Here is a 14,162-nt window from a genome sequence, read left to right as displayed (position 1 = left end):
GGATTGCATCTTGCAAGGCATCACAGCTAGGTACTGAGGCATCACAGCTAGATACTGCCTGACTTACTAGCAGCAGCAGCCCTACTAACTTCTATGGAGCTATTCGTGAAAAGTAACGTGAACAAGGATTCAGCCTTAATTCTTCAAAGCACACTGCTACTGAACTGAAATGTACTGACTGTCAAGAACCCGCTGAAAGCATATGTTTAGAAGCTGTAATCAAATATTTTTCAGTATTTTAGGTTTTCTGTCAACATTGTAAAATATCATTACTCTCAATACATTGTTTTAATAAGTTTAATGAGACTCTACAATTTGCATTCAATAGATACCAATACACAGAATATATGAAAACACATATACATGTAAAGTTAAACTTTTTTTTTTTTTTTTTTTTTTTACAATTCAGCCAGTATGAAAGTACACAAGATATATCTATTCACAACAGAGTGGAATGCAAATATGCTTAATTCACTGGTCAAGTACCTCAGTCTAACATTATTCTACAGCCCATGAAGCAAAATTCTCACCTCAAAAGGATGAACTTATTTATGCTATGAGACACATTTACAACAGGTTATATACAGTAAGGAGGCCACATTCTGCATTACATCATACTTACATTCATTTCAATGGGACCACATGGGGAGGATGTCAGTACTGATTCTGGACCAAAAATTTGCCAAAGTGGAACAGATATATATGAAGTGAAGTAGGTGATGTTAACACTGTAATTTTTCTTACAAAAGCAAAACTTTCCTGCTTATAAACACTATTCTATCACCATTTTGGTACTAAACACAAACACAGTTACAAAAACAAAGTTTGTTCTCCCTTAATCTTCTCTTGCTTTAGAAGGAAATGAATAAGCATGATCTGTTATGTTACAATGTTACAACAATGAACTAATAATTGCTTATTAAGTGTCTTTTTTGTCTTTGATGAATTATGTGCATCGGTTAGTAATCCTCCTCTCCTTATTCAAGACAGTCTCCTGTCTTTTGTTGAAAAACGTCAACTTGGTGGAGATCATTATTTTTGCACTACACTTAACCAATTCTTATTATGTGTTTCATCTACCCTAGGAGAACAGTGGGAACTGCAGTTGTAGATTCTTCTCCTTTGGATCATACTCAATAAATACTGAATATCAATGCTGACACTTGTATCAATCCCTTGCTCTTCAAGAATGCCTTCCTATTACATAATAATGTCACAGGTTGACTGCACATTCCTGCGTGAATTCTCAGTCTCCACATATCTGATCTTATTCTCATGGAAGTCAAGGGGAGTTTTACCACTGACTTCAATGGGGGAGGATGATCCCTCTAAGAGTACAAAGTGAATGTCACTAGTGTTATTACAATGACTTTCAAAATACTCAACCGATAACTGGCACAATAATTGGCAGCTAGAAGCATTACTTAAATGACATAGGAATACAGATTACTTTATTTTCCACAATATTGAACAAATGATTTTCAGACAGCTGGAACTGAAAGTTACATTGTATTTTGATATCAAATGATTGATAAACAATACAAAAAAAGCGTTATATAAAAATGGGACGGTAAAATTAGTTGTGAAAGGCCCTTTTGCAAGGTTCTGGCAGCCTTCACATACATACTGAAGTACTCAACTCTCACTGAAGACATTTAGCACTTCAGTCTTTGATCATAAGTTTGCAAAGGAAGGCATAGATACACCTATAAAAATAGACTGTACTCCAAACCACTCCTACATTTGCTCACATAGGTGCCCATTTTCTTCATACAAATTCTTATTTGCATGCACAAGCATGGGCCTCTGCATACAAAACAGATATACTGTATATATGGTGTTGCAGATATACTTGTAACACCTTTCAAAATGTGTTAAGTTTTTTGACCAATTCTATTCTTTATACAAACTCACATGGGTTTAGGTTGAAATGTGTTTGCTAGTAACTCAGTGGGAATACTCAGACGAGTAAATTTTACAGGATTGGGCTCATAATTTTCATCTGTTCTAAGAAACTACATGCTGAGCTTAAGTGTGGTATAGAGAGACTAGTAATAAACCCACATGGGTTAAAAAGTGCCTGCCAGGTCTGAAAACGTAATTGTAAACAGGAAACAATAATTGAGAGAGTTTGATTCTAGCTGGGTCCCTCCACAATCCATTTTTGACCCTATGCTACTTAACATTTTTATCAATGGAAGAAAACATAAAAGCATTACTGATAATGATTTGCAGATGACACAAAGACTGGAAGTGTGATAAATAATGAAGAGGAGAGGTCACAGATACAGAGTGATCTGGATCACTTTACAAACTGGTATAACAAACAACAGGAATTTTAACAAGGCAATTTAAAATCATACATTGCAGAACAAAGAACATAGGCTACTCTTACAGGATGGGGGACTATCTGGGGAAGCAATTAATCTGAAAACAACTGAGAAGTCAGAGCAGATTGCATTGTGTCCTCAATGGCTAATGAGATCTTTAAAAGAAAAACTGAGGAATATCAAGTAGAAAGGTTATATTACCTCTGTGTTTTGGCATTAGTGCAATCACTACTAGAATACTGTATCCAGTTTGGTGGCCACACTTCAAGAGGTCGGCTGAAAAACTAAAGAGGATTTCCAAGAAGAGTCACGACACTGATTACATGATTAAAGGATAGGAAAATATACCTCATAATAAATGACTGAAGGATCTTATCAAAGAGAAGGGAAGGGGTGGCTTGGTCACAGTATGTAAGTACCTATACTGGGAGCAGAAATTTCACACCAAGGGCTCTTCAATCTCTCACACAAAAGTATAAGATGATCCATTGTCTGAAATTGAAGCTAGAACAAATTTAGACTAGAAATAATACACTGGTGGCACTCAGACATCAGAATAACTTATCAAAAGTTGGGATGGATTCTCTATTACTGCAAATTTTAACATCAAGATTAGATGTTTTATTAAAAAATATGTTCTAATTTAAGCACATCTATTGGATCTGAAGCTGGAATTAAGTCAAAGGAGTCCTATGTTATGCAGGAAGTAAGACTAGTTGATCACAGTAATCCCTTCTGTTCTTAAAAATCTATGAAGACTCTCAGTTGAGGTGCCATTATATAACGAATGATTACTTTCTCTATTACTAAACTCCAACCTCTCCCTCACATGCTTCTTGAGCCGAGCACTGGTGACCATCTATACTCACATGACTCCCAGCTTAATAGTTTCTACCACTGTGCTCTGTAGTGAGTGGATGTTTGTATTTTTGCTGTTGTAGGCACAGAGCTGTGGAACTAACTCCTGTCTGAAATCCATCTTGTCTGATTACACTCCATTATGGAAAAACACTTCTTTCACCCAAATATGTTTTTAGGGCACTCTTGGAATAGCAATATCAAACTGGTAAACAATCAGACCACACCACTCACAGTCTGAATCAAGAACTGAATCATTTACCCTCATATTATGACAAAGACTAACAAATGTAAAGGTGTTCTCAGTGTACGATCATTACACCCACATTATTTCTTCATACCCAGTGTGTTCAATTTTATTGCCCTGTTGAACTAAGTGGCTGTTGATTTATTTGTTTGGAACTAACTGGTGACTCAGAAATTGCTGCAACCTTTAAAGAACTCTTGATGGAGCTGAGTTCCCACATATGCAAGTTCATGATGTGCATTCCACAGCATCTCCTGGCAATCTTGTAGAGGTTTTTCAGCACAGCTTTCCTTAGAAGAATGTATACCCAGGGATCTAATATTTGATTCCATGTTGCCATTCGGAGAGCGAAAAGTATTGTTTCACAGGTTTCCATTGAACGATTTTCATTTATTCCGATATTGGCCATTGTCACCTGGAAAATGGAATTTTTTAATTACATAATTAGAAAACCATTTTAAGACAGCATATAAATGACAATGATTATTTCAAATTATCTTCTCAATGCAGTATCCGATAATCCTCACACCAATGAACGCTCAATAGCAAAATAAGTCTTTGCATAAAAATAGTACATTTCAATCCTGAAAAATACTCATAATTATTTTATAAATATTATGTATGTTTAATTAAGCTAGTCAGAAAATTTCCTGCAGAGTTCTGGTCAACAAAATTTGCTAATTCATCAAAATCAGATCATTTTGCAAAGACAGCCCAATTTTACTGAAGTTCCAACCGAACCTAAGGCAGGGTTCAAAACTCTGGTTAGCTTTCTGCCAGCTCAGTCACTTCTGTTTCCACGGTTCAAGGTTCTGGGGCAACCTCCCCTGCCTCCACTTATCCCCCCCAGGAATTGTCCAGGCACTGGAACACCATTCCCTTTTGATGAGAATTTCAGAATTTATGGTTTTAATTCCTAATTGGAAGGGAACTAGATTTCAAAATACCAAAATCCTCTATGAAACAGAATTACCTTTCTCTGCACAGTTCTAATGTTTAGCTACTGCGGTGCCACGACCCCAGGAATGGGAGCTGGCTGGCAGCTAGCTGAAAAATAGAGAGGAACAGATAGAGTAGCCAATGATATCTAGATAAATATTACTAAATATTCTATGAAGTCTAGATGTAGATTTTCATTTATACAGATAATGGCCATTTTCATTTGCAAAATTTTTGCACATTGACCTAGCTTCTCACTTCATTTTCTAAGGTTTCATGAACATTAAGTCTGCAAAGGAATGCAACTTATCTGCCTCAAAGACAAAGGGTTGATTTGCCTCCACCAAGATTCAGACCAGCAGATACAAAGGGCACTATGTATTGCAAACCTAATGCTTAGGCCAGTAATCCACTCCCTCTTGCTAAAAAACACCTGCAGGATTTCATTCATCCTCAGAAGCACTGGGAGGCAATTACACCTGTATTCCAGCATTACTGCTAATGCCTGACCTTATAGTTCCCTCAAAAGAAAACAGCTTTCATTTCCAGATGCAGTTCAACCGGACCATTTCAGACCAGGGAAACCCATACACTCAATAAATCTCAAAGGCACTGAGACCAGGCCCTCTTTATGGCTGGCCTCACCCACTTTCTAGGCTGCTGTGGGTTGCTTTAACAGTGGTTTTCAAACTTTTTTTCTTATGATCCAGATGAAGAAAATTGCTGATGCCCACGACCCAACATAATTTGACTAGACTGTAGGCTCTGAGGTGGGGCTGAGAATGAGAGCTTTGGGGTATAGGAGGGGGCTCCAGCTTTGGAATACAGGGGGCAGGGCTGAGCAGGAGGAGCTTACCTTGAGCAGCTCATGGTCAACAGTATAGCAGGGTTCCTAAGGCAGGTTTCCAGCCTCTCCTGCACCGCAGGCCATGCTGTACCCCAGGAGCAGCCAGTAGTAGCTTCCCAGCCAATGGATGCAGGGGCAGTGCACAAAGCTCTGAGCATCTTTCCCTCCACCCCCACTTAGGAACTGGGCGTGCTGCTGGCCATTCTGGGGGCATAGTGCAGTCTGTGGTGCTAGGATAGGCAGGTAGCCTGCCTTAGCACCCACTCTGGTCACCTGATCACCCTATAGCAACGAGACCCAGTGCCTGACATTCAGAGTTGACTCGAGTCCCACAACTTGAACTTGAGTCCAACTTAAGTCACCTAGGTGACTCGACTTGAGACTCGACTCGGGCTCATTGTTTGTGACTTGAGACTCGACTTGAGACTTGCTAATTTTGTTAAATCGACTTGGTGAAAAAATTGTCCGAAAATGCCGATATTGATGGCTTGTACAAACATGACTTGACATTTTTTAAATTAAGACTTGAGACTCGACTTGAGACTTGAACTGTGGTGACTTGAGACTTGACTTGGACTTGACAATGACGACTTGAAGACAACACTGCTGAGATTCCACAATCATGACCCTCAGTTTGAAAACCACTTCTTTAAAACCCCACTCTCAAATAAGCAAAGGCTGATAGTGTCTTGTATCACTGAAATGCCTGCCTCTCTAGGCTGGATTCCTCTAGCCAAGTGAATAAAGCCCATTATCTGCTGGGGAATATTAAATTGTCTCTTTATAGAAACAACATTAAAAGCAGGAGTCATTTTTATTAGGACTACAAAGTCCAAATTCTATCAGACTCAAAAAGGATGCAGCACTATTTAGTGTCCATTCCAAAGCCCATAAAAGGAGTTAGACAAAGTACTCTAATTAGGAAACAAGATACTTTTTAAGAGATGCTGTGACTACATTGATCTATTAGGTGTTGTAAGGATGGATCAATCTGTTCAAGGACTTGTCTGGTATTTGCACAAACAAAGAACATTTAAAAAAGAAAAAAAAGAGTGAGAAAAGAAAGAAAACTATTGTTGAAGAATTTAAAAATAATCCTTTGTATTCCTAGCTCCTGAATTTAATGTAGCAAAGAGGAAGAGCGATGCATCTGACTACAAGTTGAAGGATGCAACAGAGAAAGAACATGAACTATGACTGCAACTATTTGTACGAATGTTTCCATATGAGCATGTGAAAGAACTGGGAGGACCCATAGAAACGGTCTGAAAAAAAAGCCTGGTAAGTTTGGCAGGAAGATAGCTGGGAACTGGTGTAAAAGTGAGGAATGTCTGAGTGCCATGCCAGTATAAACAGCTTTAAGTCAAAATTTACTGAACCTGCTTTTCATTCTTCAATCATTGAGCGCATTCTTCTCTGACATCAACAGTCCCCTGAAACTTGATGGCTCTTGTGGCTTCTGCACTTGTGATCTAGTCTCATGAGGGCTTTTCATTTTATTTATTAGAAGCTCAGTCCTGCAAGCCTCACACTCATACAGCACTCACTCATGCAAGCAGTTCCATAAAAGTAGTCTCCAGCAAAAAGGAAGCTCAAGAAAAAGTAGCAGAATTTAGTCCTAAAACAATTGCATTTCCAACCATATTGTAACTTTATCTTTTCGGTATTAGGAAGAGAACTTGATTTGCTAATCACTAAGCATTATGTCCATTACATGGAGAGTTCATGATGATCTGTGGGGTTATCATAAGCAGAAACAGATTCCTTAAAGATAAATGTAACGTTCCAATAATTCACTACTTCAGATTGGTTGCTTCCTCCCTCTCCAGGAAACCAGCCACCAAACCCAATGGAGATCTCTTTCTTTTTTGATCAAATCCATTATCCTGGGCCACTTACCCATACTGAAGCTTGAGGATTGGAAAAAAATAGCATCTTTCCAGCATCTTTCTCCATTAGCCCACCACTCCCAACGGTGCAGGTTATCCTTATTCTTAACTATAGTTACCTCCAAAGAGGCAGTATTGCCTACTAAATTTCACTGTCTTGAGGAGCAAGTTGTTTTGTCCTATATTCTTTCATCAGAGACCCAGGAATGAAAGTGAATGCCAACTTTCTTACTCAAGTAATGCCTTCAGGTAGTTAACCCATCCACAATCTGAGTGGTGCAGGCACAGGAAAATGCTTCTTCTATATCTGCTATCCCAGCCTTTTAAGCCTATGAGGCAGCTATATAGCTCTAGGCTAACTGAAGCAAACCATCCCCAAGTCCCATTATTGGTGGCATTCCCTTAAATATTTCCCATAGTACTTAAACAGCCAAAGCAACAAGCCTGGAAGAAAAGGTGCAGGAAGAGCCAGATAACTGGGGGAAGCTCATGCATAATTATCCCCAAATCCTTATATCAGAAAACAAAGGTGAGAAGGGAGAGCACAGGCCCTGTTGGGGAAGGTTGGCACAGACAGATGATCTCAGAATTCCCTGCCCATGAAATTAAGAATATGGGGAATTCAAGAACTTAACTGCAGAGCAAAGGATAATGTACAGTGAGTAGCAGCTCCATCTCTTGTGCCTACATTACATTTCACAAAATGTAGGTTAATTTTGCAACATATAACATGTTGGATGAAAAAAGTTTAAAACATTTTTCTCCAAATGGTCACAAGTCTTCTCTCAGCCCAACTTTACATCCATCAGATTTCTGCAGGTTGGCACTCCTGGAATGGCTCCCCAAATGCAACTAAAATAAAAGGGTGCCAAGATTCCACATCAGTCTTTAAATATAAATATCACATAGTTTGTGTTTCACTCCCATTTGGATCTCGATGACAAGAGAACAACTAATAGGCTGAATGGCACAGCAGCTAACTAGCATTCCAGTCACTATATAGAGACCTACAAACCAACCAGTCAAAACAAAAGCACATTTTGCAGCTAGTTACGACATAAGACATACTGTGATGCTGGCTTTTACATCTTAAGCCTAAATATACCCATCTCTCTCCCACTTCTCCCTCATGTGCTACAAGAAATTGCATAAAAGCAGGCCCCCTGGAGGAAAGCACGAGGCATAAACATACTAAGTACGGTAACTGATTATGCCCCAAGCAACTCAAGTAGGCTCCCCATTAATTATTAGGATGTGTCGAGGAACAAAAATATTGTCTTAGGACCCCCAATGTACTAGCACCAGAACTAACATAGCGTCCCACTTTTTATATGGAAATATAAGAATCCTGGGGTTTTGAGCAATCTTTCTCCCATAGATTGTTAGGCTCCACAGGTTTTGTCTGTGCCCCTCACTCCCCTTAAGAACAGCCGTCAAATACCCTGGAGAGTTTACAGAATTTTCTTCCTCCCCTCAGAGGTTTCACCACAGACCAGTATGACATGGTCTTATCTGTGGAAGAACATGGTCTGACAAGCTTTAATATAGCTAAAATAGTTTTTGAATATTGATCCAAGAGTTATGGTCAAATTACATTTTATTACTCACATACAGCAGTTACATTAAAGTGCTGCACATCTTCCCAAAAACTTGTGGAAAAATAATCTATCTGAATTTTATTCCTGGTCTGCAAAAGTTATTTAAATAGCAGTCTCTACAATTGGCATTTACAAGTAGCCATGTACCATACAACTGTGAGCACAAGCTGCCTAGAACAGCAGTTTCCAACTGCCAGGCCATGGACCCGTGCTGGGCCACGAACCGCTGGCTGCCGGAACAAGGCATTTCTAAGGGCCAAGACTTGGGTGCACTGCCCAACGCCTCCCTTCCCACCATGGCTGTTGGGAAAGTCGTGTTTTGCCCTGCCTCTCAGCCAACTAGAGCCAGGCAGGGGTGGGTGTCTCCTCCCAGATGTGGAAGAGTGATTCGCTGTGTGGTGGGAGGACCACACAGAGCCCGGCATGGCAGCCTGTGAACGGCCGCGACCCAGGCAGCAGCACTCAGCTGGCAGCTGAGAGGCAGAACTAGGTGGGGGGGGACTAGTGCTGGGGGGCTCTGGAGATGAGGGGCTCTAAGATGCAGTGGGCTGGTACTGGGGGGGGCCCTGAGGGCAAGGCTAATACTTGAGGGCTCTGGGGTCAAGGCTAGTACAAGGGAGCTCTAAGGGATGGGGGGCCCTAAGAGGTAGGGGACTGAGGAGTAACAGTAGTTCGAATTAAGAATGTTAATTCGAACTACCTAGCCCGTGCCGTGTGTAGCCGCAGGCAGGTAGTTCGAGCTACCGGGCATTTAAAAATGGCGGAACCCTGGAACATGCAAATGAAGCCCAGGATATTTAAATCCCGGGCTTCATTTGCAAATTCGAATGACTACATTAGCCACCCTAGTTCGAACTAAGGTGTCTAGTGTAGCCATACCCTAAGAGAATGGTTGTTTCAAGCAATACTCAGTTGAACAGTTCTAACACTGAATTCTACTCTGCTGATAGAAGCTTTAGGAAGGATACCAAAAGAGATGATCTGCCTGATGCTGATACCGTGAATATTAATGGCCAGCCTCTCGATGTTTTCAATGGAAACAAGATGTGTCAAATCTTTGACTGCAATAGGAAATCTGCATGTGAAAAAATGTAGAATCTGCCATTTCTTTCTATGTCCATTTTCTAGTCTATTATTTGTGTCTACATTACATAAGTCTCTGGTTGTAACCCATAGTAGTGGTCATTAGAAAGACAAAGAAGCAGACATTTATTCATAATTATTTGTTTATAGTGTATGTGTCTTCTAGAGTTAATAAACCAAAAAGCTATGATTTTTTAAACACTAGGGGCCAAAACCTCATGTATATTCATTTAAGTCAACAGTTATGATGATTTATAACATTTACAGATCTGGCCCTAAGCAAAAGAGGATGTGGCTTTTTTTAAAATGCTGTAAAAAAAATTCTAAAATTTCATAAAAAACTGGCTCCCTTTTATACAAATAGCTTTACAGAAGTGTTCGTTAAAGGCTGTTCACTGAAACAGCAGGGAGAGTGAATCACTATTACATTTACTTAGCTGAAATAAATAAATTACAGCTTTTTTTTAATCACTGACAAACAAATTAATCACTATAAATCCTAATAAAGATGATCATTAAACTATTTTATCTTTTATTATTAAAAAGAGAAGAGGAAAAAACCTAATTTTCATTTACAGATGATTTATTTGTCTCTAGTCTCCATCCCTCGGCTTCCGAGCTTAAGGTCCAACCCAAGTCACAACATCAAAGTGCTATGTAATTGGAGCCCCACTAGCCCCAGTCTGTTGACCCATGCAGGGAGACTTGCATCCTCAGAATGTGTAGATATAGAAAGCAGAAACAGACCCTGCCCCCAAAGAGTTTATAAGATAAGGAACTAGCTGCACTTCAACAGTAAGTGACTACTGTTATGTAAATATAAGATATCATTATTAAAGTACAGGTTGGACCTCCCTGGACTGGCACCCTCAGGACCTGAGTGGTCCCTAAGAAGGGAGTTTGCCAGACAAGGGAAGGTCAAGCGTCCTGCTCTTCCGGTTCTCCCCTCCTGGCTACCAGCCCAGCCACTGGCATGGCTCCACTCCCGGTTGCCGCCCTGCTCCAGTCTGTGGTGTTCCCTTCCCCTCACCGGTGGGGCTCCACTCCTCCAACCAAAGGGTCTCCCCTGCCTCCAGCTGTGTGCTCCCAGCCAGCAGAGACTCCATATCCCTGGCCCCCTGGGCTTCCCTGTTCCTGGCCAGCGGCACCTCCACAGCCCTGGCCAGAGCTTCCCCGGCCCAGTCAGCAATGGAAACACACCTCCAGCTGGCAGGGTCTCTGTGTCTCTGGTGGAGCTCTGCACTCAGCTAGCGAGACTCCCTGCCCACCCCTGCTCCAGATACTGGACGCTGGCTAGGCTTCCTGCCACCAGAGCACTGGCCCTCCAGTGCGCCTGCCTGGCTGAGATCCCACTTGCTAGCAACCTCTGTGGCTGGGGCTCTCTGGTCCAGCAACATCCATGATCCTTCTGTGATCCGGATGTCGTTGGACCAGAGAATCCCGGACCACAGAGGTTCAACCTGTAGTTCAGAATATTAAAGCTGGAGAAGAATGTGCAATAAATTTCACAGTTAGCACTTAGTCTCTTATCCCTACAGTACTCAGCAAGCAGAAACGCAGAGGTGGATAAGCAAAGTTAACTAGAGCCAAGCAAGAAATCAAGACAAGGATTTAACTAATGATCTCTTTAAAGTATGAACTGATCTTGCAGAACTGCTTGACATAGCTTTAATGGCTAGGTAAATATGGGGCACCTGCCAGGAAATATGTATAATCATCTGTGGGGGGGAGGGGAGAAACATGATTTCGCATTAATATCAGAATTAAATATCCATAATGATACTTGAGACAGCTTGGAGTATGGTTATTACACAACAGTATAGGACATTAATTTATTGCCGGGTAGAGAACTTAAGGCCCTGAGGCCAGATGCAGTCCCCAGCTTGCTTGGGTCAGACCCCCAGGGCTCAAAGCTCCTCCACCCCAGCATCGGGGAGCTCATGCTGGCATTCCAACCCCCGCTGCTCCCCGCCTGACTTAGTTTTCTGTGGGTCAGCGAGCTGCGACCCAAAAACGGTTCCCTAACCTTGATTTATAAGATGAAAACTGACCAATACAGGCAGTCCCCGGGTTACGTACAAGATAGGGACTGTAGGTTTGTTCTTAAGTTGAATCTGTATGTAAGTCGGAACTGGCGTCCAGATTCAGCCGCTGCCAGTTCCGACTTACATACAGATTCAACTTAAGAACCCCAGCCGTCCCCAAGTCAGCTGCTGCTGAAACTGATCAGCGGCTGATTCCAGGAAGCCGGGGGCAGAGCAACTCTGCCTCGGGCTTCCTGTAGTCAGCCGCTGGTCAGTTTCAGCAGCGGCTGACTTGGGGACACCTGGGGCAGAGCAGCTGGGGTGCTGCTGGGTTGCTCCAGTAGCGCGGCTCCTCGGCGCTACTGGAGCAACCCAGCAGCACCCCAGCTGCTCTGCCCCAGGCTTCCTGATTCAGCCGCTGCTGAAACTGACCAGCAGCAGCTGAATCAGGACGCCTGGGGCAGAGCAGCTGGGGTGCTGCCCGGTTGGTCCAGTAGCGCCGAGGAGTGGCGCTGCGGGAACAACCCAGCAGTGCCCCAGCTGCTCTACCCCAGGCATCGTGGACAGAAAAGCCTGGTCTGCTGGGGGGGAGGGGGCACTAGCTGCGCCCCTCTCCCCCCAGCAGACCAGGGAGACGCGGAGCAGCTTTTCTCGCCCCGGAGGACGCGGGCAGCGGGACCGCAGCGTATCTGGGCGTCCCGCCGCTCCCGTCCTATGGGGCGAGAAAAGCCCCGTTCATAAGTGTGGATCCGACATAAGTCGGATCCGCATAACTCGGGGTCTGCCTGTATAGAAGAATTGTTGGAAATATTCCAAGTGAAATTATTTTGGCAAAGGGGGCTTGGGTCACATATTTACTTTTTAAAGAATTTATCTAGTCACATGATAAAGATCCAATCTCAGGCAAGGCAGCTACCCAAACCTGTTTATTCAGTATATGATACTTCAAACAAAAAAGGATCTGCGTGCATAACTATCTTAGCCAAAGAACATTGTCAATTGTACAGTAACCGAGAACATTATCAAGTGTACAATAACTGAGCCCAAATTGGAATGCTTCCTATTTTGGATCAAGTAACAAATTAAAATAATCTCTAATGAAATGAGCAGGTCTTAAAATGTTTTCTAACTGTAGGCATGCAAGTCAGAGAGAGATACTGGATATTCTTTTGTAGAAGATTTTGAAGATTGCTTTCATTCTGATTAGAACAAAACCCAAAATACAAACTCTTCGGATGTGTCTACACTGGGCCACTTATTCCGGAAAAGCAGCCGCTTTTCCGGAGTAAGCTGCGAGCTGTCTACACTGGTCGCTTGCTTTTCTGGAAAAGCAACAATGATCTACTGTACAAAATCAGCCGCTATTCCGGAAAAACTATTCTGCTCCCGCTCGGGCATAAGTCCTTATTCCGGAACACTGTTCCGGAAAAGGGCCAGTGTAGACAGCCCAGTAATCTTTTCCGGAAAAAAGCCCCAATCGCGAAAATGTCGCTCGGGGCTCTTTTCCGGAAAAGCACGTCTACATTGGCCACAGATGCTTTTCCGGAAAAAGGGCTTTTCCGGAAAAGCAGCCTGCCAATGTAGACGCTCCTTTTCCAGAAAAACTGAAAACGGAATAGTATTCCGTTTTAAGCATTTCCGGAAAAAGGTGCCAGTGTAGACGTAGCCATAAGGAAAGAATTTCAGAAAAAAAGAAGTTTTTCAAATTTGTCAAAACAAAGTATTTCAAAACACTTCAAATTCAGCTAACATCAAATATCAAATTTTAAAATCAAACCAAAACTAGAAGTTAACTGGCAGCCCGGCTGGGGTGAAGCAGTACCTTTGCCCCTGGGATCCCATTTAAGAGGTTAACCGGTTAAACATAATATTTAAGTAGTTAACTGATTAAAATGGGATTTTACATCTGAGGCAAAACCCATTCCCATGCCAGCATTTGTAAGCAAGAGTGATGTCACTATTTTAGGGCTCTATCTTAAATATCAGTGTCAGTCTGATCAAATCAAAGCTCCTTTCCCCTTCCAGAGTCTCGTGACTACTGCAAGAGAAGAGGTTCACTACTATTCTACTCCTTTGCCAGAGTCTTTTTACTGCTGTGATGATGGTTTTCATCTGACTTTTTTTTCCTCTCAACCTCCTGTGAGTTGTACTAAAAATCCAGAGAATAATTTCTAAATAATCTTTGCGTAAACTATATCATGACTACTTTTACAAAGCATTCAAACACACTTCATTTGAAAACTGACATGAACTCAATATAAACTCACATAAATAAGTTAAAAATGTTTCTCCTCCTCTGTATACCATGGCTAGTCTAATATCTGCAGCCCAGCTCTGTCCCATACAG

The 14,162-nt window shown here is 41.9% G+C and overlaps 1 protein-coding gene across 4 annotated transcripts in view; it reads right to left on the bottom strand.

Moving 5' to 3' along the window:
• Nucleotides 1-617: 617 nt before the first annotated feature.
• PTGFR (prostaglandin F receptor) overlaps nt 618-14,162 on the bottom strand; it is a 209,421-nt gene continuing 195,876 nt past the window's right edge. For all 4 annotated transcript variants that reach the window (XM_014580179.4, XM_006136305.5, XM_006136303.5 and 1 more), the window contains one exon: nt 618-3,850. In XM_014580179.4, the coding sequence (XP_014435665.1) occupies nt 3,545-3,850 (306 nt within the window). In that variant the 3' untranslated portion in view covers nt 618-3,544. The remainder of the gene's footprint in view (nt 3,851-14,162) is intronic.

The sequence above is a fragment of the Pelodiscus sinensis genome, chromosome 9, assembly GCF_052426305.1.
Source record: "Pelodiscus sinensis isolate ZL-2025 chromosome 9, ASM5242630v1, whole genome shotgun sequence".
NCBI classification, from domain to species: domain Eukaryota; kingdom Metazoa; phylum Chordata; order Testudines; family Trionychidae; genus Pelodiscus; species Pelodiscus sinensis.
Note: the sequence above shows the minus strand (reverse complement) of the source record. Positions and strands in the feature narration are given on the sequence as shown.